Source organism: Neopsephotus bourkii, unplaced genomic scaffold (assembly GCF_033783945.1).
Source record: "Neopsephotus bourkii isolate Nb327-2 ecotype Australia unplaced genomic scaffold, CSIRO-AGI_Nbou_v1 NB_1423, whole genome shotgun sequence".
NCBI lineage: Eukaryota > Metazoa > Chordata > Aves > Psittaciformes > Psittacidae > Neopsephotus > Neopsephotus bourkii.
In genome coordinates this window covers 6,289,582-6,317,465 of record NW_026901900.1, presented here as the reverse complement: position 1 = coordinate 6,317,465, position 27,884 = coordinate 6,289,582, and the positions used below count along the sequence as shown (strand labels likewise).

The following is a 27,884-nucleotide window of genomic DNA, read 5'->3' as shown; positions in this document are numbered from 1 at the left end:
GACCTAATAAGGTATGTTCAGGCTGAGTGCAAAGGGGAGGAAATGACCAAAGTGAGGGGTTTAGTTTTGTCTGCTAAGCACAAGAAAAAAAAAAAAACAAAACCAAACAAAACCAAACACATTTTTTTAACTCCTTCTGAATTTTAAAATGTGATTATCAGCTATGTTTTGAAATAAAGAGAACCCTATCTTAAACTCAGAGAAATAAGCCAGGATCTTGCAAGTACTCAAACACCTTTGGTAGGCAGTATTGCAAAAACTAAACAAGGAACAAAGAACTTAAAACTGAACAAGAAGAACAAAGGTTCTTCTTCTCTAGAGACATTTATAATCACCTGCACAGTATATTTAGTGTGAAATAGAGGTGGATACTCCAAAAAACATTGTAAAGGGTATAGAATCCCTTGGAATATACAAATGGAATTAAATTAGATATGCTTTCTGGGTAATAGGCATGTGTTTCATGTCACAGGCATACAGAGCTGTGAATATAATTATTATAATCACTTTAAAGTACCTGTAAGGCCTTTGTATGTTGATCAAAAATAAGCTCTGACTGAACTGTGAATATACACATTAATGGGATTATTCTGAGAGTAGGATGCAGCACTGAATAAGCATGGCAAGTCTCTGGCCTCAAGCAATTCCTCATGAGATCACTTAATAACACTTTACAGGTGAAGAAGCTGACACAGAAGAATCAACGAATTAACAGGATTACACATTTATGGTACTTCCTTTGATTCCCATTACAGTACAGACTTCCTGTACATCATCAGCTGTGGTGCTGGGTTTCTGTTAACCTCCTACTTCTGCTTGTAGGAGAGGGTAACAAGACTTCCCTAATTTGCATGATTGTTGTCCAGTAAGAAGTGTGAGTTCCAGTGGGGATGAAAAGAACGACGAAAGACATAAAATTGTAAAATGATGCCAGAAAAGGAAGAAGACTTCCCAATGGATTACAGTTCCATCACAGATGGGAAACAAAATCTAAAAAAAGGAGAATTAGAAATCTATGTTAATCTTGATCTCAATACTCCAGGCTGCAGAGAAAATACAAAATTTTCACTATATAATTTTTTATTATTTCATAACGCTCATTTAAAAAGAGCTATGAGGAATTTTCTTTCAAATTTAATAGATTTCTGAATATCTTCACTTGAAATGAAATCTTGCCTACTTGCTAGAGGTCATTTTTTATGGCTAGAGTACAAACGACTGAGGATACATATTTAGAGCAGCAGTATGGATGGGGTCTTCCCACACTGATAACTGCACAGCCATCATTCTGCAAATACTCTTCACTGATGTTTAGGATATTTCAGAGAAGTGCCAACTAGAACTCTTTGAAGATGCTATCATAACCTCCATAATATCTAAATGTTCACTTTGTGGGTGGATGCTGATACATATTGGAAGAGCTGCAATTGAGAAATAAAGCAATTTCCTAACCATGCAATTTGCAGGTAGCTCAGGAACACATTTATATTGTTGTCTGCAAGGCCATCAGGGCAAGAAGTTTTGATATAGCCACTGCTATAGTAGAAGGGAATATGAGGAAAAAAAAGCCATCTAGAAGATAAGGTTTTCTTTCTCAGATACCCAGATATCATTTCTGCTGCCCCTCTGATCACTCAGCAGGAACTGGCATTCACCACATGGGCCTAGCAGAATGAAGACCTTATATAGGACCTAGCATGATGGAGTGGAGACCAAGTTGGCCTTCAGATACAAGAGAGCAACACTCATCATCGCTGATATGATCCTTATTGTGTTTTGAGAAAAAGAGCTTCATCAGGCTTCAGAACCATTTCAGACTATACATTCATGCAAAAGTAGTAAAGTTGCACTGGGAAATCCATGAAGGAAAAAAAAGTAATATTAACACCCTGAAACCTCAACTTCATTCAAAGAGACCTTACTCTGTGCCTTGGCCAGGAGTGAGATCTATGTCTAGCAAAGGAAAGCTACTGCCATTCCAGTGTCAGCTGGTGATGAAAGCTGTACCCTGCACTCTCTGCAGTGCTTTTGGATGCTTGTAAGCTGTATTTATCATCTGTTGCTTCTAGAAAAGGCCACCAACCCCTCCCCCTTGAAAGGCAGCTCTAAATCCTTTAAATTATCTCACAGAGCTTTTTTGTGTCCTTTTCTCACACAAGGCTGGAATTTCAAAAGGAGCCAAGAGGGGCTGTCAGAATCAACATGAGCTTTTGCTTCTTTAGAGTGGAGAGTAAAGGAGAGCTTTCTTTTTCCTCCTTCCACATGTTAGTTGAAAGTAAATAACTACTTCATTCTTCAGATTGTTCCCTGCAAGATCCAACTTTGCATGAAAGTATTTATAAAAGATGAGAATTTTATTTGACTGCTCACTTCTAAAGTTTCTGCAACATCCAGCTGGAGAGATAAGCAGGCAGCCTAACAAATGTCAAACAACTTTAAAACATTAGAAGAATGGCAAGTACTTGTGACTTTACTCAGTTTGGTTATAAAACAGAGAAGGGTGAAAACAAGATGTGACACAAAGTAGAGTATTGCTCACGCGTTTCAGGGGTTGCTGTAGATATGTCTAGCTCAAGGGCAAACTGTAATCCCCAAAGTGAGAAAAGAATCCCCCAAACTGTAAGTCTATATAGATTTTTTTAGAAATTAACCTAAATTAGGTTTCATTCTGCTCTCAATATTGAAATAGTTTAGCTGAAAAAAAGGGAGAATCAGGGTCAAGTCACCTCTCCTCTGAGTTGCACATATACATATGTATTTTTATTTGCAAACCATGCTACATGAAATTAAGTCTTGAATACATTCTTCTTTTAAGAATAGAAACATTCAGAAAGTAACGGAGCTTGCCAGGGGACAGCTTATTGAAAGTTCTGAATGATTAAGCTATTTAAATTAGTAAAGCTCTGCAGCTGAGACAGCCACTTCCAGCATGTGTCACTGGATTTGGGATGAGCTTATTAAGAAGAGTCATGGGAAATGTGAGATGTAAGATAAATAGGTAATTGTTTTAAGAATATGAAGAATATAGTCATACTGCATATTTCTTGCTATAACTGAAAGTTTCATGCAAATTTAGGTAGTCACAGGTGACCTCAAGATCATAGATACTGAGAGCATACATAAGTTTAATGAGCTAGATTTTTATACAACTTTAAATACTCATTTAAGTGAAACTGTTTCTTAAATTAGGATGCTTTGGATCAGAATACAGCCGAATTTTTTCCATAGCATTTAATTGGTACCTTCTTTTGATACCTTCCCAGAAAAAAAAAGAAACTAAATGAATGAACAAGAAGCTTAATTCCTTTTAGTCACTGAAAAGCGATGAGCACCCTTACATCTCATTCAGTCTGCCTAACCCAAGGTTAGCTCTTTGGAGGCACCTCTCCTTGCACTGACAGTGAAAAGAGCCTAATGTGGCTGCCTATGTCAGTCAAAGAGAAAGACACCACAGAGGACCTCCTGTAGTGCAGGAGAAAAGGCTACAGCACTCTTTAAGATTTCTGATGCTCTCAACAGCTGTGGCCATCCTTTTTGCTCTTGTACACTGGGGCACTATCCCACTTGCAAAAAACCAGGAAAAGTCAAGTAAATGTACTATCCCCACAGTTATTCTCACCATCCACAGCTGTTGCTGGAAGAGAGCAACTAACCTATATGAAGGCTGTATGTGGGAGGACCGTGAACTTGCAGACATTCCTGAAGGGAGCTTTAATCCTGCAAGGGAAGGAATTCGCTGAATCGCCCACCAGCACCAGCAGCAACTTTCACATTTAACCTTAATTAACAAGAGCACCAGGACAAGCTACGGGACTTCCATTTAAAACTTTGACATAGAGCTTCCAGGGTCCACCCCACACATTTGCTTAAAAATAAGCTCGTGGGAGCCTGAAGACAATTTTACCCTTTTCAGCTTTCAAGCAACTGGAAAATGTCACAACCATTGACACCTCTTAGAAGGATTTGTTTTCTTCTGGGTCACTCACACACTGCCTCAGGTGAAGATGTGGTTTTGCTTCAAATTGAACTAGGGTCAAGTCAGACTCCAGCTGATGTAGAAAATGTTCAACATAATGGAGCAACTCTGTACTGCTTGTGCTTCCATTGTCATGTTCCAGGTATGCACATGAGAAAAAAAGGCTGTATGTCAGAGGAGGTAAATAATAAAGATGTCCCTCTAACAGCAGCTGTGGGTATTAAAGGCTGTATGCAGAATCGATGAAAGGAAACCAAAACCAGTTTAAAAGGATCAGAGTACAGCAATGCATTAAATCAGAAGTGAAAAACACTTCCAAGCAAAAAAGAAAGAGTTAAAAATACAAATAATTTAGTGCTTTCTTCTCTGGTGGAACTCTATGTAAATGTTTTCTATACATACAGAGGCACACGCCAGAGAGATTATCATAAATAACCCATTTACATTGTAGCGGCCTGCAAGGACTGGGTTTCTTATTTAAATATTGTTTTGCTATCCCTTACAGAATAAATACACACCTGAATAAACCATAAACAGATAAGTACATCAGTTTGGATCAAAAAACTTCATGCATACAAGTAAATTTTAAGGCAGAGTCACAGTAGATCCACTGAGCTCAGTGTAAGTATGGATGTCAAAATTCCTCACTAGGTTAGAGTATTAAAGATGCTGTAACAAATAATAAGTGCTGCACATGTTGTTCACAGCAAGAGAGTTTCTATTGCTGTCAATACAGCACCTTCCATAAATAATTTAGGCATTTGCAAACCCTACAGTGCAAATAATTATAGAGAACTCCAGCTTCTCAGAAAAGGGAGGCTCTGTAATCCAAAAAACACTTTTTCCATTGGAATTAAATGGGATAGTTGGAAACACAAAATGAGAATGTTGGGCTAGGTTTTCACCCTCCTTGTTCCAATTACACTGCCTGTCTCAGGCCCTAATTAGCTAGCTGAAAATTTCCCTACATAGGCAAGATCTGAGCTTAAGCACTTCCTTCATCAGCCCTCTCTCCTGAGAATTCTCAAGTCTCATGAAGACCCCACTCAACCAATATTATAAAGACCAACAGACAGATCTTGTCTGGAGGACTCATTAGTTGGGTGCAAAAGGGTGAAGAGTCTATGGCCGTATCAAACATCTTCATTGACTCCTGCACAGACTGAACAGTGAGGTCTGAGAGTGCTGGACCCATGCAAAAATGTCATCAGGAGCGGTAGAAGCTGCAGTGTGTTACAGACCCATGCCTAGACTGCAAACATCACTAGTTTGCCTTCCTTAGCAGTCTTCATCCTAAGCCTGGGCTACCCTTCTCTTCTTTTTAGGCTTATTGGAGAGGTTTTTCCTTCATACGGTAGACTTACAACACAGTTTAAGGATAAGGTTTTTCACACAGATACCTTAAAATCTGAGACAAACTCTAATACTGGTCCCAGCTCAAGAGAGACAGGCACCCTTGCCAATATTTCTCTCCTAATTTACTTCTCCCACTTTGTTCTATTTTCCCAATATTTGTGGAAGTATTGAATTGTGAGTTATAGAGTTTGATGGAAAGGAAAAACCACAATTAAACCCACCAGCAGGTCATCAACTACAGCCAGACTGGGTCAACAAACTACAAGCTTGGTATCATATTTACACGAGTGTACATACAGGTAATTCAGTGTGGTGTCATTCCTCCCTTGTCATGGCGTGTTGGCCAGATTGAAAAGGACAAAAGTTTTACCATTACTTTCACTAGGGTCAGGTTTTCATTTGGATCAAAATTCATAATATAAAACAGTAAATCAACTGCACATCAAGGATGAAGAAGTTCTCACTATCGCTACAACTTTAAACAAGACATTTATTTTTAATATGGCTTGAATTGGAGCCAGAGAGTAATAGAGCTAAATCTGTGTGCAATGCTTTTCTAGTTACTTATTCTCAAGTAATATGTATCCAATTGAGCAACAATAACAAAAGAGAACCACACATGTACTCTTACAAAACATACAGCATTTAGTAATTTTCAATAGAGAAATAGGATGCGACAGATGGGTTTGAGAAAGTTGGGTTTACAAGATTTACTCCTGTGGAGACAAAAATCGGGGTTGCCTTAGGAAAAATCTGTAAATCAAAGAATTGTTAATGTAAACTCTTTCTTTCTTTAGACTTATATGTTTATATTGAAAGGTTACTGTAGCTGACTCTATCTATGTGCCATTACCTCCCCATGCAGAGGACAGCAAAAGAAAATGGGAAACAATAAACGATACAAGAAATCCATCTGGAGCTAAGACTATATTTATTGTTTCAAACTTGACACACTCAACTTGATCACCATCTTTCCAAGAACTTTGTGCTCAAGAGAAGTTTTCTGAACAGAATCTGTGACCTAATGACACACAATAGAGACAACTGACACTGAAAGTGAAGCCAATGAGATTAAAAAAGCAAAACACAAAATACCCCCAAATAAACAAACTAACAAAGACCAACAACAAGACCCTTATATTCTTCAAGGAAAGATTCCTTTACTTTTGACATATCAACAACGACGTTCCTTGTTACTTTACCATAAGGACACAACATCTTTGAAGGACGCAAAAAGAAGAGCTCAGAGGTTGAAGGGCTTAACCAAGCTTTCAGTTTTTATAGCCGGTTTTACCACATCCAGAACTTACTGACTTCAATGAACTTTGGATCAGGCCTTCAATCATATTCATTCCCTTTGACTGAAATAAGGATATAAACATTATCTGTGCAAAACCTTTGCAATCCATGAATGAAGATGAAAATGCTTGGAAACTTTGAAATGGAGCAAAACCCTGATGCTACTGAACAGGAGTTTCCTCACAGATTCCAGCTGGAGAAGGATATCCCAAGTGCTCTCCTCAAATTTCCTTCCTTTAATATGCCACTGAAATCAAGGTGATATAAACCAAATAACCAGAACTCTGTTTTACCATAAACAGAAAGAACCTTTTCAGACCACAGATGTGGCCTTAATACATGCACTTATACGCTTCCTATCCGCAACATGCCCTGTAGGATGCTTCTAATCTATTGCAAGATTGTGTGACAAGAATTTAAGAGGAAACAAGAATAAGAGTTCATCAAAACTTCTGTCCAGCAACCTGGGAAATGGCACAGCTAATACTGGACCTTTGGAAACAAGTGACCATAGGAAATCAAGGTCGGCAGGGATTTAACCCTTCATGACTCATTTTGCTAACTTTCCAATGAAATGCCTAAGCTTTTTAACCATGTTTGACATCTAATTAGTCGAGAAAAACAAGAAGTTGAAATACATCCTTGCTTTTCTTTTGAAATAAAGCACCAACAATTAGCTCCAAGGTATTTGTTTAGGCAAAAAACAAGCATGCTGTTAAAAGAAAGTACAATGACAGTCACTGGAAAGAGAAGTCACTTGGGTCATCCTTTTCACCTTGTGTAATTTTTTTTTCAGTATCATAAGTTTATTTTACTCAATCGCAGCTCTTTATGGAAAGGCAGAACAGGTAAGTAACTGGGGAGCTTCTTTTCCTAACTGCAAGCAGTTTGAGTAGAGATGAATCACATAATATCACATAGTCACACAGCAGTGAGGTATACCCTGAGAGATAGATATTAGCATTAGTCAGGTATTCAGTCAGTGCCTAAAAGACATATTTTTAATAACTACAGCTTTTAAATCTGTTCCTATTTAAGGTGTTCACATTGATCTGTGTGCAAAATACTCTGCTGGAAGCAAAATCTGTCTGGAATAGTACCACCTGATAAGGCTTAGTCTTCCCTCATGAATAATGGTATCCCCATACTTAGGGATCAATGTGTCAGCACGGGCAACACGCTCCTCTTGACCTGGCCAGGCATTTACACTGGCACTTAACATTAAGCATGTGAGCAGTCTGATCTGATTTTTAGGGTTACACATGTTTTAAGTCAAGTATGTGAATCAAAGGCCAAGGTGTGAACTTCTGTAAGTGTTCAGACTTTTAACTTGCTTTGAATTAACCATGCATTTACTTTGCCAGATAGGAAACAGGGCTGCTCAACACTTGAACTTGTTTTCTTCTCACAATGATCTGCCAACTACAAAAACAGCATCAATGTTCCTTTCAGTTTCCTGTTTTGCTCATATAGAACTGACTGTATATTAAAATTGATGTCTGATATATTAAAAAAAAAAAAAAAAAAAAGAAAATGAGACCCTTTCTCCAAAAAAAAGGAGCAGAGCTGGAAAATAACCAATCAGCAGAGTAGCAAAGTGTTGCTAAATTGTATACGGATATAGTACCAGGGGGTGAAAAAAGAAAATGGGGGGGGGGGGCCACGACACAAAGAAAAAGAGAAAATCACTATCATTTTCAAATTAGTTTCTGTGAATTCAGTCAGTTTGAGCAAGGGTAGCAGATTTGAGCCATCAATAAACTTTAAGAGGGTGGAAAAAAATAAACAAAAATTAATTAGCCCTTAAACCGCTTTACAGGATATTTTTATAACATTCATGCTTCTATACACTCATCTGAGTTTCAGTATGATTGTAAAAGTTTGGAAGCAATTAAGAAGGTTTTAATGAGTTTTTGACATGACATGGAGTAATGGTAGAAGATTTCTTCAGAATCCATCATTCAAAATAATCAATTTTGTGTTAAATACTAATGCCTTTTCTTATGAACACTCAATTAACAGATTCTGAACAGCTTAAAGTGTTCTTTCCATACATATCTTTTCAAGTTTAAACACACACAAACATGCATAGAAGTGTTCTTCAATAAAACCCTGCACACGCATTTATTTCACACAGTGCATCCAAGTTTTGCAGGTGTTTAATATCTTTCTTTTTCCTCTGGAGTGTGAAGATGACGCCTCACATCGAAACAGAGAGGACTTTCCTCCCTCTCAACTGCAGCACAAGAAAGGTGAAAAAAACTGGAAAATGCATTTCTACTGGCAAGAGATATATTAGCACTGTACTGTAAGATGAGATTGACATCTATGACCAGGCATGCACACACATGTTCCCTCTTTTTCCATGGTAAAAGCAGTGTGTTACTTTTCCTCCCTTCCTTCAGAACCGTAACTGCTGCGCCTTCTCTCAGCCTTCAATAATCTGAGATTTGTGAGAAGACAGCTCTTCAGTGAGACATGTATATAGAGAGATACATGGATGTCTATATCTCCCTTTCAGAAATAACAATAACACTCTACAGCTCTTATATTTTAAACTTCTTCCCCAGTTATAAGTCTCCAGATTTGGTGAATCCTTCTGCAAATGTACTTAGAGAAGAACTATGCAGATAGAACTGAGTTTGCCTACCTCAGAGTCCTCCTTTAATACTGGCAGTGTTATACGAAAGTTAATTACTGACAATTGCAGTGTGAGTGGCATTACACAATTTCAAACGTAAACGTAACCTCACAGCTCGCTCTCTTCAGTTACGCCTTCCCTGTGATCTCTAATGAAATACATGAGACTACACCAAAAACAATCCCAGTTCAAATAAATTGCACTGCGTTAAACATACACAGGCAGCATTTTCTAGTGCATAACAGTCCTTTCCTCCCTTTCTGGACTGATCTGTTCCTTTCAGTTTATAGTTTCTTGGCAAACCCACCATCTACTGCTTATGTTAGGCATCTGATTGTCAGATTCTACAAACTGAATATTCATGACTCGAGAATTAACCACTTCATGCCTAAAAAAGGGAAAATATAAATCCTCATCTATTCCATGGTCTTTGAAGGAGACCCGGTATCGGGGCTGCGCGACATGCCCAGCACGGGAGAGATTAGCTGGGTGGCCAAGCACGTCTCATCGTTTTAAACAGTAAAGTCCGGTGAAAGAGCGCAAGACTGGAAAAAAAAAAAAACCAAAAAACAAACCCTCCACGGATCAGCACGATCCGGACTCCTTGTCTGCAAATGCAACTAACTCTTCTTTGTCTGTGTTTAAACTGCGTGGTACCGCCCGTAGCACGGAGGGGCTTTTAAAGTCTTTTCCTTAGAAATTCCTCCTAATGCCAGTTTCCCCCTTTTGGAAGATGGGGAAAACCAGGGAGGAAGGTGGGGAGGGGAGGCAGCGACGGGGCAAAGCAGGAGAGGTTTTGAGGCAAGCCGGGAATAAGAGCGAGAACAACAGACTTACCTTTATAGGATAATTTGAGCCTTGGCACGTTATTCTTCACATGCTGGCAGTTCACTCTTCCTGCTAGCAATACTCCCAAGGAAAGCAAGGCAATCCCCCTGAGCCAGCCCATGCTGTAGCAGCCACTGTAGGGTCCCTGCGAGCCGGAGCCGCGGCGCTCCCCGTCCTGCCGGGCGCCGCCGGGGAACTTCAGGCAACCTGGGGAGCGGAGGTAACAGGTGATGGGGGTGGGCTCCGCGCCCCGCCGCGCCCCGCCGCGCCCCGCCGCCGCCGACAGCCGCCCCGACCCCCCGCCTCTCCGCCGCCGCCGCCGGGGCAACTTCAAGCCCCTCTCACGCACACGCCGCGGGCCGGAAAAGGAGGCAGCCCCCGGGCGCGAGTGGCGTGCGGGCGGGGGGGCGGCATGATGCTGGCGGCGGCGGCGGGCGGCGGCGCGGGCCGGGGGCAGGGGCCGGGGCGGGCGGGCGCCCCTTTGCCCCGCGCGGCGGGCGGGTCCCGGGCTGTAGGGGCGGGCGCGGCGGCGGCGGCGGCCCCGCGCTCCCCGCGCACATGGAGCCACACCGGGGACACCGGCTCGAGCCGCGCTCGGGAGAGCTGCTGACAATGGGTGCGCAGGGAAGCTCGACCCCCCCCTCCCCGCCGCTGTCACACCGCACATGCAGAGAGAAAGGAGGGGGAAAGAAAAAAGGAAAGACACCGCGGCAGGATGAGAGGGGAGAACAGAAACCTCCACCCAGCCCGGGAAAGACACGGAGCTGTACGTTTCATGAGCTGTTTGATGTCAGTCTCCAGGTTCTGGTGAATTTTTTATTTTTTTTTTGGGGGGGGTGGTGGGTAATTTCATTTTAGGTTTCTAATTAAAAGATGTACGTCCCCCTTTAAAAACAACGGCACGACACAACAATGTTGCTACCCACATAAATAACATCCCCTGCCCATAACGTAATCCTCTTCGGGTTGCTCCGGTTAAAAAAAAAAAGTAACAAAGTCTTCCATCAGCATAACTTTACCACTGAAGCTTTTAAAGCCTTGTTAGGGAAGGTTGCTCTAGCCCTCCTGCCTTCCCCACCTCCTGCACTACTCCAATTCAGCAAGAGAAATTCCTAGTAAAGCCCACTTCAACAATCAGTTCAAGACATGTACAGGTCTGGAGGGGCTTATAAATTACACCGGAGTATTCTCTGAAGTGTTCCTGTAAGTTAAAAACGTTCCAAGCCTTCCAATTTCCAGGGCTGTGTGATTATTTTAATCTTACATTTTTATGCCATGGAACTAGGTAATGATTTTTGTTTGTTTGTTTAAACAAAAGAACACACAAAATCCCCAGAGGTATTTAAATGTTAAGGGGCTGTAAATACAAGCATGTAAGTAAACTTAAGTTCTCCCCTCCCACACGTCTGAACAGCTCCCTTCTAGTGAGTGATGGTTTATTAAATTTTCCATGCTGTGCTGAATATCGATTTAATGTGCATTTTGGAATGTAATGTCTTACACAGATATGCTCCCCATATTACATTCCTAATGCAATATTGACAGAAATGCTGGCAATCAACCTTTACAAAACTTTGGCATCATCAGAGAAGTGTGATGACCCTGCTTTATTTTGTACAGAATAGTCTTTGAGTGTTTTATGGTGACAAAATCTATGGTATTTCAGTGAGATCTCTTCTTTTACCACTATTTCCTAAGGGTTAAAAAAGTTATCTAGTCCCACCGATGGTGACCACTCCACACTGAATTTCACAGAGCACAGAGTCCCTTTTTTTGTGTTTAGACTTAGCTGCTCAACCAGCATTTAGGAAATAGTCTTAACATTCAAACTGAAGTTCATAGTTGAAAATGCGGGTGTCAGTATGGTTCTAATTAAAACGTAGAGACTCTTGCAGAACAAGGCTTGGTGCTATGTTAAGGCGAGGGCTAAAATTCTGTCATTGCTGCTTTCATTGCTTAATATTCACACACCAGTGGAAAAGAAGGGGCTTTTCCCCTCTCCTCTTTAACAAATTCCTTTGCTTCCTGAGCTTAATTCATTAATCCTTTGGGATTGTATCTGCCAGATTCAGCAATTCTATTGATCAGCAGCATCGTTAAGAAAATAAAATTTAAAAAAATAATGTTGATTTTGGTCATTCCCACACTTGTTATCCTGAGCATTTTCATGCTCCAGGCAGTGGATTAGAGCTCCAGAATGACAAGAGACGCCTGTCTGTTTTCTATGGATTACTTGCTACAGACATTCACTCTGCAAAGGAATTCATGTCACTTTGAGATTATTTGGGGAATTGGCCTAATGAATTATCCTTTTGTATTGAGCAAACAATTAGAAACCAAACACAAAAGTTGCACCATATTCAGGACCTTATAAAACATTTTACAATGATGTTGTTACACTCAATTTACTTCTAGTTGCATAAGGAAGGCACAACTACTTTTTTTTTCTTATAAAGAAAAGGAGTACAAAGCTAGAATCCCATCTTTCTCATGTAGAATGAATGTGTAATACTCCACACAATTTTACAGCGACCAAATAAACAAATCGTTGTCCCCAGTCAATATATATTTTGCCCAGAAAACATATGGATTAGATACAATGAGTACTAACTTATCCAAGATTGCATCTGAGAGATAAAATACAGCATCATTTTAGGAGAAAGGAGAGAGAGGTCTGAGAGAGGTCTCTCCTGTGAGAGATCACTTAGTTTTTGCCTTCCTCTGTGGGATATGCCAGTCTAAAGACACAGAAAATGGTAAAAACTGGTCCTGTGGGATTGTCCTTCTGCTATTTATCTCTCAGTAGTGCTAATCAGCTAGTCAGGAGAGCACATGCTACACCCCCTTAAAAGGAAAGGGGCAATGGCAGCACTTCAGTGGTGCTTGAAGAAGCTTTGTATCTCAAAGACACCCATTGCCATATGCTGCTTCTGCCAAGGCAAAACTGGGCTCTGCTTGGAAGGAATGATTTGGCCAATGCTCCTATGGCCAGTGCCAGAAATGTCAACTCTGGGAATTTAGGGTGGGCAACATCTCACTTTCAAATAACAATCTATTCACCTTTTTTTCTTTGGTCTTTTGAAAGCAATCTAGCTGCTGAGTTTAGAGAGAGGGAAAAAGTAAAATCCAAACTCTTCTCAGCTCTTCAAACAATACCTTTCTTCCCTGAAGAAAAGAAGACCACAGTACTGGCTTAATTAATTATTCCATCATTGCTCAGCAAGTTCAAAAGGAATAACAGTTCTGCATCTTTTCAAATATTTGCTGCAGGTTTTATTTTTATTTTCTGTAAGGGTATTTATATGACATTCTATATAGTGTTTTATGTCTCAAAACCCAGATATAGGCACCTGTGGGCTCTGTTTAACATTTCTGGTCTCATGCTCTATGGCATTATGATTTGGGTTTTTTTATGCCACCTTTCAATATGTGCAGCAACTTCACATTGATAGATTCTACAAAAAGTTATACTTGAATGTGTCTGGGCTTTCATTGTTGACCATCCATGCAGAATTACTCTTTCAATTGCAAGCTGGCATCATTTGGCATTTCTCATTATTGTATTCCTTGACTCATGATTACTTCAAACCTTCTTGCTGCTCCTGTGATTTTTAAACTTAGAAGCTCTTGAAAGCTTAACTGCTCTAAGAAAGTCTTTAGTGTGCTTTAAAAAAAGTACTTATGTTTTCAGAATAATTTCCTGTGTTTTAGATGAGTCATTGCTTGTTTACATTGATGTGATCAGGTCCTTCTCAGAACTGCACAGGAATTACCAGAATCCTTTTCTGATACACAGTACTAATCCAGTAATTTTTGAAGGAAAGATTTTTTGGCTTGAGTGTGGAATTTCTGGTTAAAATCAGAGAAAGAAAAAAAACCCTCACAATCTGTATCTGATTGCTAAAGACCTCCCTGGGGAATACACTACTGTAGGAAACGTGAAATCTTAACTTGGATACACTCTCTGCTATTTTCTTCCATAGCAGGTGAATTGCTTGATAAGCAGGATATTTACAATTCTGAGAAGGGTCCCTTTGAAACTGCCCCTGCTGTATGCTTAATGATACTTGTGATGTGCTTTAGAATAACTGAATAATTATTGGCCAAAAAGGAGTGTCAGTCTACAGCCTAATTATAAATGCATTTGCCATGAGGTGCGTGAGAGACCCAGGAAAGAGTTTCACAACATACTGACTTCAAAAGCAAAATCCCGTTTAAGAATACCCAGGCAACATCTACCACATCTTGCTTTTATGTCATGAACTGCCACTCTCTTATTTGGGACACTACAAACTTTTTGTAGGGACATACTAGAAACATGGTGAAAAAGAATGTTTAAAAATAATCCTCATGGCTATAGGAGGGGGGGTTGTTTTACACACAGGTGCATGCACCAGCTAATGGAGTAGAAAGAATTGTGAACTGGCATTGGGGAACAGAAGCAATGAAGAGGAGCTTCAGATGTTTGCCTCACTTTTGAAGGTAATATGATCAAAAGGAGTGTGACCAGCAGGTCGAAGGAGGTGATCCTGCCCCTTTATTCTGCTCTCGTGAGACCTCACTTGGAGTATTGTGTGCAGTTCTGGTGTCCTCAACATAAAAAGGACATGGATCTGTTGGAACAAGTCCAGAGGAGGGCCACGAGAATGATCAGGGGACTGGAGTACCTCCCGTATGAAGATCGGCTGAGAAAGTTGGGGCTGTTCAGCTTGGAGAAGAGAAGGCTGCGTGGAGACCTCATAGCAGCCTTCCAGTATCTGAAGGGGGCCTATAGGGATGCTGGGGATGGACTCTTCATTAGGGACTGTAGTGGTAGGACAAGGGGTAATGGGTTAAAACTTAAACAGGGGAAGTTTGGATATAAGGAGGAAATTCTTTCCTGTTAGGGTGGTGAGGCACTGGAATAAGTTGCCCAATGAGTTTGTGAATGCTCCATCCCCGGCAGTGTTCAAGGCCAGGCTGGACGAGGCCTTGGGTGATATGGTTTAGAGCGAGGTGTCCCTGCCCATGGCAGGGGGGTTGGAACTTGATGATCTTAAGGTCCTTTCTAACCCTAATCATTCTATGATTCTATGAAGCTCTACCTTCAGGTTCAAGTCCTTTGCCTCATTCAGACAGGAACCTAAGTCTGGAATCTATTTTGCATAAAGCTTAATGCTGGCACAGTTGTTCTTCTCTGGAAGAAGGCCTATATGGTGAAGAAAAATGCTTCCAATATCCAGACCTGCTGAAATGGATATCAGCTATAATTTTTACAGTGTTGATGATTATCACATTAGCTCAAGAAGTTATAAATAGATACTTCCACCTGGATTTTAAAGGATTCAAAATTCTGTGGAATGGTACTTTTTAAGTTCTGAAGTAATCAGAGAGCAAAGTTACTTAAAAATGCATGAGCAAATATGGAGTTGAAGGTGTAGAGTTTAATATTTTATCAAACTGGAGTTGCCAAAATCATGGGGTTTCATCTAGATCTGGAAATGTTCTTGCTGTTGGAAGTCTAGACATGTCTTGCCCCAGAGTCCCGTGGGCTGCATTGCATTTGGTAGCTTTATTCACATCTCCTGAATCTACATAAATCCATAACATTTCTTATTATCACATGTGACTGGGTTGCTAACTTCACCAGTTAGTATCTGCGTTTTCTCAGGAACACTGCATCTTACCATCTTGTCACAATCAACGTTTCCTCCATTTCTCAAGACTAATGAGACTGTACTATATGTGATGCTTGTATTTTTGCAGTATAATGGGATCTATATCAGTATGATGTGTTTTATTCACAATGCTTTCAGGTCTATTAAACACCTCATCAAATTCTTCAAAAATAGTCTTTGCATCCTGTTCTGTAGACAGGTTATATGCCTGTCTGAACAGCAGCATTTTCAGATTGCTCTTCAAACCTAAACAAACCTTTCTTATCCCCTTGGCCTCTGCTGCCAAATGTGTCACAGGCAAACGTGTGCCAATTGTGATAACCAGAGCCATGGTAAGTAACCCACCTGTATAGCTTAGTGCCAGGCTTGTGACACTAATAAGGGTCATGCAAAGCTTATTTTCCTCAACTCCTGGTATGGGTCAGTAGCTTCTGTTTCAATGGATTAGCTCTGGGGTAGTCATCCAAATTGAACAAATCTTTCAAGTCTATTAACTTTTAAGTGCAAAACTTCCGTCCTTCTGATTGCTTATGTTTATTGGCTGTTGGGCCTTCATTGAGGAAATACTGGCAAGGACATATGTTTTTTTACAGGAGGTGAGGGAAATGCAAAGAAATATTTCATGTTCTAATTCTTCAGAGAAAAGCCAATTTAAGAAAAAATCATTATGAAGGGGAAAACAAAGCAACAGCAGCCATGAAACTTTTGGCTCCTTAAATCCTATTCCAGCCTTGATGTGTTGAACTCCACTGAGGGAAGTCTAATCAAGCCGGAAGGTCTCCTCCCAAATGACTGGCTGCAGAACTACTTGCTCCTCTAACCCAACAGTTTTAATGGTTGGTGGATGTCTGAAAAAACAGATAATAAACTGGGCCTGTCCTTTTCCCCACTGCTGGCTGAAGAGCCAAATTGCAAGGTGTATTACACATAAATGTATTACAGATTGAGTTACTTTAGCTTTCAAACCCAATTTGGCTTTTATCATCCACATTTTTTCAAAATTGGAACAAGTGATAATACATAAAATATTTTACTGCACAAAACCCAAGGAACTGCTATGTCGCAAAAGAATAAGACATAGATCAATATCAAAATAGGGGTTTTGGGATTTCCTGCTTGTCTTTGAAAGGCCTCTTATATTCCAATTTGCATCTTTAGACCCCTGTATACTTTTCAAGGTCTGATCCTAATGGATTTGCTCAGGGCCACACACTAAGACATTAACATGACAAGAAATTGATCCTGGTTTCTCACGTACTGTGCCAACAGTCACATCCTTACCTCTTCATTTGTCATAGTATGCAAGTCAGTCCTGTCAGCCCTAAAAGTTCCTCCTTATCACTCCGTATACAGAAAATCCCCAGTTCTATTGTATCTGGGATCCATCATGGCCAACCTTTTGGCCCTCCACAGTTTTGCTTAGTAAACCTTTACTGCCAACTGTCAAAGACTTGAAAGACACAACAGTATCTTGTGTGCCACCCATTCATCACAGGTTTTTAAAAAGTCCAGGTGAACTGCAGCAACCAAAAGCTGAAAGCGTATGCAATGTCTGCTGTGATTGTTCTTTTCTGGACCTTTCTGTTTCTTTCTCTGTTGTTGGGTTGTGTTTTTTTGGGTTTGTTTGTTTGTTTGTTTGCCTTTATTTTTTTTCTTCTTCTTGTTTTGAATGGTTCATTAGTGTATGACAAAGATATAAGAGCAAGAAAACCATAGCTGGCTGTCATCTTCATGCATCTGCCCTATTTGGCTTTCTAGACTGAAAAAAACTTTTTAATGAGGATGTTTTTTTCATAGATTAATTCCAAATCTGACTCTGTTGAACAGAGCGTGTGGGTGCAAATAGCCTTTGGAAGATCAAACAGTAACACACAAAATGTAAGGGCTAAAAAGTCAGTTTATGGCTCCTGATGCCGAAACTGATAGCTATTTAATCACTACTCAGATAGTCTGTGGAAACTGGGAATGGTAGGTAAACTGTGATAGCTTAGAAAAACTTGGTTGAACTTTCAATAATTTGACCTTTGTGAGTGCTTTTAGAGTCAGCAATATGTAGAAGCGTATGCTAGAAGAGAAGGGGGAAATTCAAAGAAAAACAAGCTTTAAGAAAGCATTAAGTAACTCTCTCTTTTCCTCTCTGAATCTCCAGTGAATAGGGATTTCAGAGGGGATAGGAACTTTATCCCTCCTCTGGACTGAATTCGTAACTATATCAGAAAAGCTTTCCCTACATTATTTTCCTATTTGTTTCTCTGACATCAGAGTTCCTGATATTTTACGTAGGTAAATATAGACACAGGAAAGAAAGATTTCTTCTGTCTCCTGAACTGCTGAAATCTGAAACAAAGTTAGGATGGAGTTGAACCAGTCAGTCACATAAATCTCATCTGTGAAGATTCAAGCGTAGGTTGAACGCATGCACACACATATATCACTAGAACAATTCTCTAGGAAAAAACTGAAAACCCAGCTTGTTTTCTTTCTCAAGCATTCTAGCAATACTTCAAATATTTTTCCACTTTGACATTTGTATGTGCATACAGAGAGCATAACTACAAAGAGCATCAGGTAATAAAACTCACATCTCTGACTGTGTTTTTTCCACCAGGCACATGGGCATGTAACAGTTTTAATCCATTTTCCTTCTTTTCCAAGTAGGGTATGAAGCAGCAGCCTCAGAGCCCCCTGGAGCAGCTCACACGGTGACTGAGGACTTTTGGCAGTGGTAAAGGTGGTAAAAGTGGTAAAAACATATAGTCAGTTGTGGGGAGGAGAGCAGCACCATGGCATCCTGACACCCTGCTGGAGATCATATGATAATGGGGATCTGCTGACACTGTATAATATCTTTCTGCTCTCCTTCCCAATTCCCTACACCTGAGGAGAAGGAAAGACAAAGACAAAGAAGACAATTTCCATTCCCATGACAATGGAAATTCTCAGTTCTGGACCAGAATTAGCTACTTAGCAACACCTAGTGACTTGTGATCAGACTAGGAAGGAAAAAATTCATATACTAATAAGACAGGTATTCTGTACATGCCAAATAGCTTAAATAAAACATGCTTTATGTTATACCAAAACATTAACGGAAAAACATTGGGCTTATATGTGCACACTCTTTATCTATCTGTATATATACACACAGAGACAATACATGCTGTATATGGATTGTATAACATAAATTAGCATAATTAGCCATCTTCATTTTCCCTGGCATTTCACACTATCTCACAGATGGATCCCTCAGGTTTTCTTTTTTGCCGTTGTTTTTTCTTTCTGTTTAAAGCTTATATGTATCATGTACCAGTTCCATGAATCTCTCAGCCAAATTTCAGAGTATTTCTTGAAGCTTTACATAACAATCTTATAAACTATAAATATATGTCTATGAAGGTTGCTTTTCTTTTTTTTTTCCCCAACTTTTTTTTTTTTTTCATGTTTGTCTCTACCTTCAAGTGAAAGAACCAGAATATGTTCATAAAGATGAAAATCCCATTGTTTATGCTGATCGGCACAGACTAGGCAGTGAGGGGGAAAAAACAACACATCTGTTGAATACAAATGAGGACAGCAGGTTGGTGTGTGACTACTTAGTTCTGAAGTTACTTGTCATTTGCTTTTAGTGGCTGAAAAATTGTTTTCCTCCTCTATCTTCTCCTCCCTCTGACATGGAGCAAAGTTATGGGAAACAAGGTGACTTCACATGAAATTGCAAAAGCTGATGCACACAAGCTCAGTCATTTGAAGCAGTGTTCCCTCTCAAACCTAGGTTTACCAATGATGACTTTATTCTTAGCACTCCCTTGTAGCTGCTGTTAAAGAGCTTTAAAAATCCTTGTATGATGTTGCTAACGACAGGGAACAGCGTGCCGAAGCCTAGAATTAGTGTCCTTAAAGGGTTTATTATGATGGCAAAACCAACTGTTAGGAGAGCTCCCTTGTACCCAAAAGGTCTATATTGTGCTTCAGCAAAGACAGGGGGGGTGTGTGTGTGTGTGTGTGTGTGTGAGAGACAATAAATTGTGAAAATTGGAAGGAGAAGAAGAGGAAAAAAACAGTGCCCCAGACTTCAAACAAATCTTGCTCTCCATTTTTCTTCCAAGGTGTTGAACGGTACATGGTGTCATATGATGTGTGGTAATTCCCCTTCTCTGTTTTGAGGGGAATAAATGGATTCTATTTCTGAGAAAATTTATTAAAGGCAAATTTTACTGTCAGTTACCCTGGGTCAATCCCAAGCAGCAATTCAAATGCAATTCCTCTGCATTCATGCTGATGTAAGGGAGAAGAGAATGTGGTGCTTGAAAAAGCAGCTGTCACCTTATGGAAAACTTCATGAAATATCTTATTTGGAAACAAGTGTTCCTCTGTGCAGTGTATTTCCCTGTACTTCTTTTTTCTCATTCTTTCTATCTGAAGACAGTTCTCTAAAACAGAATCACTGTTGTTTCCTAAGAAGTTATCTGCTTCTGCACTTATTCCCCACCTGACATCATAATCCTCTGTTTGTGACATAATCATTTTTAGAATGACCAACTGTGATAGTACAAGCTGGGCTTAAAATCTGATCCAAAAAATGCATTTTACTGTGATATCTTACACAACCTCGTATCAGCTTTCAGCTCAAGAGATAATAATTTCAACCAAGTGACAACAATTAAGTTTTCATACAAGGGAGTGGTACACTTGATATAACTCTCTAGAGATAATTCCCTCTGGAGTTTTCAGTTTTATGACTTGACCTTTAAAAATATTTTCACTCTCTACCCAATGCTTGGTAATGCAAGTCTAACAATTTTGCTGAAGTAGAAAATATTAGGTATACTATTCAGCCCAGTTTCCCACAGGATTTAAAAGTCACAACAAGCAGAAGCTTAAGAAAAAGAAAATCAAATGCAAATATATTTCTCATGAATTCTTCAATGAATTTCAGATACCATAATGATTTACGAGAATAACCTGAAAAGCAGCATCCTTTTTGACAAGTGCTGAGTGAGTACCCTTCTAAAGTTTGCAGTCTTATGTTTGAGGATACAGTTTCATCCGTATTTTTGCTCTGAAATTCAGTGGTTTATCTGTTCATCCTACTGTCTTTGGCAGCTTTAGCTGGAGTTATTCATAGGTTTCAAATTATGCACATGCTTTGCTGGATCAACGCCCATATGTGTTGAAATTTTGCTATGTGTAGGACAGCCAGCACAATCCAGAATCAGGGAGTGCCAATTTTTGTTCTTCAGCGCACTTCAAACTTTAAGGAAGGACCTCCGGGAAAAATAAGAATCTAGGGAAACAAATTATCAGATGCTGTGTAGCCTGAACCTTCTCTTCTTGACAGCTAAAAACACTTGGAAAATGTCAGACTATACCTAAACTTAAGCCTGGTGACTAACTCAGCCAGATGCGGGACCAAGACTTTTAGAATCTTCAAAGTTTCATGGTAAAGACCATTATATTGGACTGTAAATTAACAAGCAGGTTGAAGAAATAAACTAATATTTTGTGAATATTCTCTACAGCAATTGCTATCTTAAAATCATAATCACTCATTAAAGAGCTCCCACTCTTCCACAAGTTTTGTTTTCCTAAGTCAAGAGAACTCTGGCTGGTGAAGTACTTATTTTCCTCTCAGCAAAATGTCCTGCTATGGTAAAATGTTCCATCTGGAGTGCCCAGCTATAGAACTGTAAATTTCTCTATGCTATCATGTCTTTGAAAGCCATGTGCACACAAGATGAGTCTTTTATACCATAAGATGGATCTCTGATGACATGAATTAGTATATAGCATGTGTTGCTTTGGAAAACTTTGTTTAATACTAAACACTGGTTGATGATACTCTCCAGTGATATCACATTACAAAACTGATTATAAAAGTACCACAACCACATCATGGATAAAGTTATTATCCATTCTGGTTGCCACACCAATGCCTTACTGTGCAAATCCATGCTAGATTTATTGACCGCAAATTATTGTATATGTGAAATAAAGTAGTTGGAGAAAGAAGCATATCTTTATGGCTTTCAGCACATCTCCTGTGGAAACAGCATGAAAAATGCAAAACCTATTTCACTAATCTCTTCCAACATTCTGTATATGCAACAGCCACTGCCTCAAAAGCCATATTTCTCCACTGATCACGTCTTCAAGACTCCCGAAACAAAACTTTCAGAGTACAGTTTGATAGGGACTGTTAACTTGTTTTCTTGCATATACATGTCTTTTTTTTCTCCCAATGTACTATACAGTTCAATTACTGGAAAGGATAAGTTTAAGATGGTTACTGTTGTTATTGCATGAAATTGATCTGGGCTCCAGCCAAACGCAAGTCTCATTCTCATTAAGATGGAGACGTTCAGATGAAAATTAAGACCCTTCTAATGAAATATATTGGAGGATTAAGTTACAAGTGGCAGGACACGTTACCTTATTTATCTAGCTGTGTTTGCATGACTTGCTAGGCCAGCAGTTATGACAAACATTCTTTGTGCAAGCTATTTTCAAGACTATTTCCATTAAAAGTAACATGATTGAGTACACTGCTTTGCTCATAGTTGAGATATGCTTCAATGTTTATATCAAACCAATTAAACTGTGTTGTTTTAAAGCAATAAAAATGTTTCTTTAATTGCCGCATGTTCTTCTTTGCCATTTTCAAGTCTGGAGATGAGGAAATAGCTTGCAAGCTTTTTGTGCATGTTATTTCATCCTCATAGAGTTGACCTTTTAATTTTAACTTGCACTGATTTGTATGATCAAATATTCTAGATCTTTTTGTGAGTGTGTAAGTATACTGCTTTCTAACTCTTTTGTAACATTTACAATAAGGATACCTAACGTGATTTTATTATTGTTGCTGTTATTGTTATTTCAGGCATTTTTCTCACTTATGAATTATCATGGTTGTACCTCGCACATTACAGGAAAAATCACTGAGCAGCTAAGTTAAAACACTGTAGCTGCACACAATCACGTCATTAACTCTTGCTGGCAGTTGGAAAATGTGTTATCTAGTTCCCTTTGACGCATATGCTCTTGTGCAATATGTACCGTCATCTTCATAAGCATCTATTAATTCTGAGTGTCTCCATCTGAACCACATTAAAAGAGCCTGAATTTAAAATACTGGGCATCCTGAGAAATGTCTTTTATAGAATGTTATATTTGGAGGCAAGTAAAGTTAGCTACCGCTTCCTAAAACCTCTTGGAAAACATTATTTGTAGGTTTAAAGTTGGGGAATTAAAGTATACAAAATTCCGAGCTATTTGGTCTCTGTGTGCAAGTAGAAAAATAAAAAAGGATCTTCTATTCAATACCTGAAATTACAGTGAACAAAACTTTTATCTGTGGACTTCCGGTGTCTTCTGTGTAACATTTTCCTTTGAATTCATATAAGCTAGAGTACCAAAGGTCTATTCAAAGCTGGTTTGATGTAGAAGGAAGACATGGAAGGATTTAGGGTGTCAAGTTACCTGTGAGTCCATCAGGAGTGTTTGTTCATACTAAGTAAGTGGGGTGTAGCAAGTTCCTTTGAACATCAGGTTTTAATGGCACTAATGTTACCTACCTAGAACAGCTCTGGGTGTATGGAAACAGCCTGGGGACTAGAACAGGTAGATTAGCACCTGGACAGTTAGATATAGTTTTTTTTAATGAAACATGAAACATCGTAGGACTACTCAGCAGGCAGTGTGTTTTGGGGCTCAGAATGTAGGGCTTATACGTAGGACTGCGTAACCCTGAGTTGTTATGCACCATCTTGACTGCGTGAACACTTAGCCTATACAGCTAGTGCACGGTAAAAATGTGTGAGTTCACATGTCTGTCACCAATGCAAAAAGGACGTGTGATGGGGTACACTTCTTGTCCCTCCACTGCAGAGTAACTCCATTCACTGCTGAAGCCTTACTCTTCTTGATGCAGCACACCACAGAAGTAATTTGTCTAGCACTGAGGATTATAGTTGGAAATCTCAGCCGAGGCAGGAGGAAAAAGAATGGAGAACAGAACTGATGAAAAGCCCCCAAACCTAATGAAGTTCTCTGAGTTTAGCGGCTGTTTGTGTAGGGGGGAAAGAAACTGAAGCTCTTCCCAGAGAATTAATGTTTGAGCTGATGCTTGTACTATGTCTTGTACATTATCTAAGAGAAAAAAACCTTTGAAAGAGTCAAATGATGAAACAGAGATGCAGAGATGAAGAACATTTTCCTTGAAGTGCTATAAATTCAATCCAAAGTACTACATATATTAGACCATTTTGTATCTCTGAGAGGTCTCAAATTAATGGAGGAAAGCAAGTCAGTATGCATACCTATAAAGGAAAGGGACGATGATGATATTGTACTTCATATACACTTAGAGAGAGAGAAAAGAAAGAGAGCATATGCCTTTATGAGGTGCCATATATTATTTTACAAACAATCCATGTTCTTGGGCCATATTAGACAGCAAACTCCACTTCTGTCCCTGTCAAGTGCCCAGCTTTATCCAGCAAAGACCTGATAGCAGTTATCTACAATCATACAACAGTAAATGGAGGGCTTTGAACTCATTTGCTTGCATAAGATCAATAACTTTAAGAGGCATGGTTAATATCATACTTATCTTGTGCAAAAGTGGAAGAGTTGGCTGTGATCCACTTCCGACTTTGAATTTTTACTACCACAGCCTAGTATCAGATAAAAGATGTTTTCAGGAACCAAGAAAATCATGTTTGGGAGAACAGCAGGGTTCTGCCTCCCTCGTGACAGTTGGGAGTTAGTTGAAATGCCGCAATTTCATTTTAGCAAATCATATTAGGACATTTCTCCATCAGAAAAAAGTCTTTGTTATGAATGTGTAACCCAGGATATTAGCAGTGTCTGGAACAGTACAGGTTAATGTTATAATGGTGATAAGTAACAAGAAGTTCAACTCAGAACAGCCAATAATATGCATTACAGATCCAATGGTCAGCTAAGGAATCTGGCCAAGGCAGAAGACATTTACCATTTAAAGGCTTTTCTACTACTTCTTGTGGCACAACAGTTCACAGTACAAAAAAATCTGTTGTAATACTGACTGTCAAAGGAAAAACAAAAACTGCACAGGCATAGGGACTGTCTTACGCTGTGTACCAGAAGGTGATGCATCCACAACACAGCTTAATGAATGGGACAAGGTTTGCTGTATACACTGCTGTATCTATGCTGCTTCTTTCTATGCATTTTAAAGGATGTCATTCTTCAGTGAGTAATAAATTCCCTTTCAAAAACTATGAGCTTCACTGATTTTTTTTTGTTTATTTATTTTTTTTTTAATGGAGAACATTTCACATACACCATTTTGCCTAATTTTAAAAAGATACTTCTCCAATGTCTCTAGGACAGGAAGAATCACTTCAGGAGTAAAGAAAACACTATCTAGATTCCACACCCCACCCCACTCCCCCCACCCCCCCACCCCCCCATTAATTTTCTACAGTCTGTATTTCTGCTCTGTGTTTCTACTAACCACAGGTGAACAACTTCCAGGGCAGGGGAGGCAGATGGTTAAAAATAACAACAATGAAGAAATCTGTCTTCTACCTATACCCTTTGAAACCTGAGCTGTGTCACAACAGAGAAAGTTCTTTTGGTAATAATAGTAACTTAATCACCATTTTTGTTAGAGAAGGGTTACAGAGTTTTGGATTAAATTCAGCCTCTAGTTACCTGTGTTTAAAATATACATGATACATTCTCTCTGTGACGTCTTTTTAGCTGAAGACCAAAAGCCTTGTGAACCATTTGCTGATTCTATAGTGATGTGACAAGATGGACTACTAATTTCAGGTGGCATTTCTGTATATCATCTTAATGCAATAAGTAACAGTCTTTAATAATATATATCATGGAAATCTGATTGCTTGAGAAAAAGCTGTCTTACAGGTTTGCTCTGAAAATCAAATGTGTACTCTGTCCATTTGCTTATGAAGGTGACTGAGATATGGATATAAAAGTTTGCAGGATTAGAAGGCTGATCCTATTTACACTCAGGACAAATAATGCACCTGCTATAGGCAAGAGCAGTAGCTTTAATAAGGAACTGATACAAAATTATCAAAGTGGTGATAAACAGTGTCATCAACGCATACACCACCCCTACCCCTTTTCATCTCCCCAGTCCAATTACTTCTAAATTTTTACGACAGAGGTAGAGGCCTCCTCCCAGCCACCATGGAGTTTTTGTGGCTGCCATGAATAATCTGTGCATTGCATTTAAGTATACCCAAAATTCCATGAGCATAAAGGAACCACATGCAATACTGGAGCCAAAGAAATCTGTAACAACTATGAGCTAGTACAGTTACAATTGAAGAAGGTAGCTGAATAAGTAGGTAAACTCCTTTAGAGTTCTTAGAGAGTGAGTTCTTACCTTGGTTTAACATAAAATGTTCCTGTCCTACACAGTGAGACTCACAAGTCGTTTTAACATACATATATCTGAGCAAGAGCACAAAACTTTTGAAGGTGGGGGAGGATTTTTCAATATAAACATAGAAGAAACTCAACATTTTTAACTTTGGCAGAATAATCATGAGTGATATCTGAGATCATGTATTTTGAGTGCCTAAGTCTTGGCTAAGGTTTTCCTCCCAACATTGTCTTGGGATAGTAAAATCAAGTTTGCAGCGAAAAGAGAGTGACTTCCCTAGCACTCATGTAAAAATAATGCCAAGCATAGTACATTTTTCAAGAAGGTGGCATTCATGGTGCTCTCTGCCTGCTTCCTCTGATGTTTTCTTGGGTACATGTGAATTTATGTCCCTGCCACCAGTGAGGTGATGTAGCACCAGCAGCTAAAATATGGGCAATAAGAGGCTTCAGTGCACTGCACTCATTCTCCAAATATACTGTATACTCTTCCCAGGAATATCAGATTTATTATGCAAGTGCAGAACCAAAGCACAGTGCACCCTCATTAAAACTGGCCTTCCTGACAAAAATGGATTTACACAACACTTCTAAAATAACAGTTACATTTATTACACCCATACGAAATGAGATGACATAAAGAAAGCCCTAGGAGACTCTTAAGGAAGGTAGAAACCTGGACCAGTGAATCACGTGGGAAACCCTTCTGGCTCGCAGACTTTTTCCAGCTTATCCAAGAAAAGAGAAAACATACAAAGGGGCAAGGGACTATATGATTTATTTCTTTAGGTTGTATGTAGCTGGTTTATATAACACAAGTTGTACATCTATGGTACAGACAATACAAAGACCGGCCCAAGTAATAGTTTACTTTAGAAAAACAAAATAAAACACTAGGTAGCCGTAACCAGCAACTCTGAGCTATTGGAATTTTGAAAAGAAACAGAGATTGTGGTCCAAATCTGAATAACCATAATGCAGGTTCTGTATAATAGAGGTAACCTACCTGGTGGAGACCTTAACACAACTAGGTATACGTATGTGCAGATTATAATACAGCTGAAGTCATCACTAAAATACCTGATGCAACAAAGTTTCCCAACTTCCTCTCAGTGCTAAATCATATGGGGACGTTTGTGATAAATCTTGCTGCCTAAGTTAAACTCTGCAAAAAAATCTGATGGCTATCATAGAGAAGCTTAAAGGTTTCTGAAAGTCATGGATTTATTAAAAGACACAGTAATGCATAGCTGCTATGCCAGAAAGCAGAAATCTACTTTTTTTTTTCTATGAAAGTTCTAAGAACGGCTCTGGCAGAGTCCACTTACAGTAGTGTGATTGAAAATGATCGGCACTGGTTCATGTATCACACTAACCACACTAACCACTAACCAAAATGAGTTTCAGTCTGCTCAAAAGGAGGCATTGACCTTGAGCAATGGAAATAAGAAGCTCTGCATTGTTCTTTCTGACTCTTTTTATGCCCTTTTAAAATGAAATTGGTCAGATATTATTTACTGCTATCAGAAGGGGATCTGGCAAACCATTCCAGTGTTTGAGAACCTGGAAATGGTTATTTTTTTAGATACAAAACTACACTTTCAACCTGGAAAAGAAGTAGGAAAGATTTAATAGTTACAGTAATACTGTCAGGGCAAACATGCAGTAGAACAATGTCTATTACTAGATTATGGAGTTGTCAACACATGAACAAACTCATCAGGTCTCA

The 27,884-nt window shown here is 39.3% G+C and overlaps 1 protein-coding gene across 2 annotated transcripts in view; it reads right to left on the bottom strand.

Annotated features, from left to right (window-relative positions):
• SEMA3A (semaphorin 3A) overlaps positions 1-10,539 on the bottom strand; it is a 170,416-nt gene extending 159,877 nt beyond the window's left edge. The window contains exons 1-2 of one of the 2 annotated variants that reach the window (XM_061368180.1): positions 10,450-10,539; positions 10,110-10,307 (exon numbers count right to left, since the gene is read on the bottom strand). In XM_061368180.1, the coding sequence (XP_061224164.1) occupies positions 10,110-10,221 (112 nt within the window). In that variant the 5' untranslated portion in view covers positions 10,222-10,307; positions 10,450-10,539. The other variant, XM_061368181.1, reaches the window with a different exon arrangement.
• Between the last annotated feature and the right edge of the window lie 17,345 nt (positions 10,540-27,884).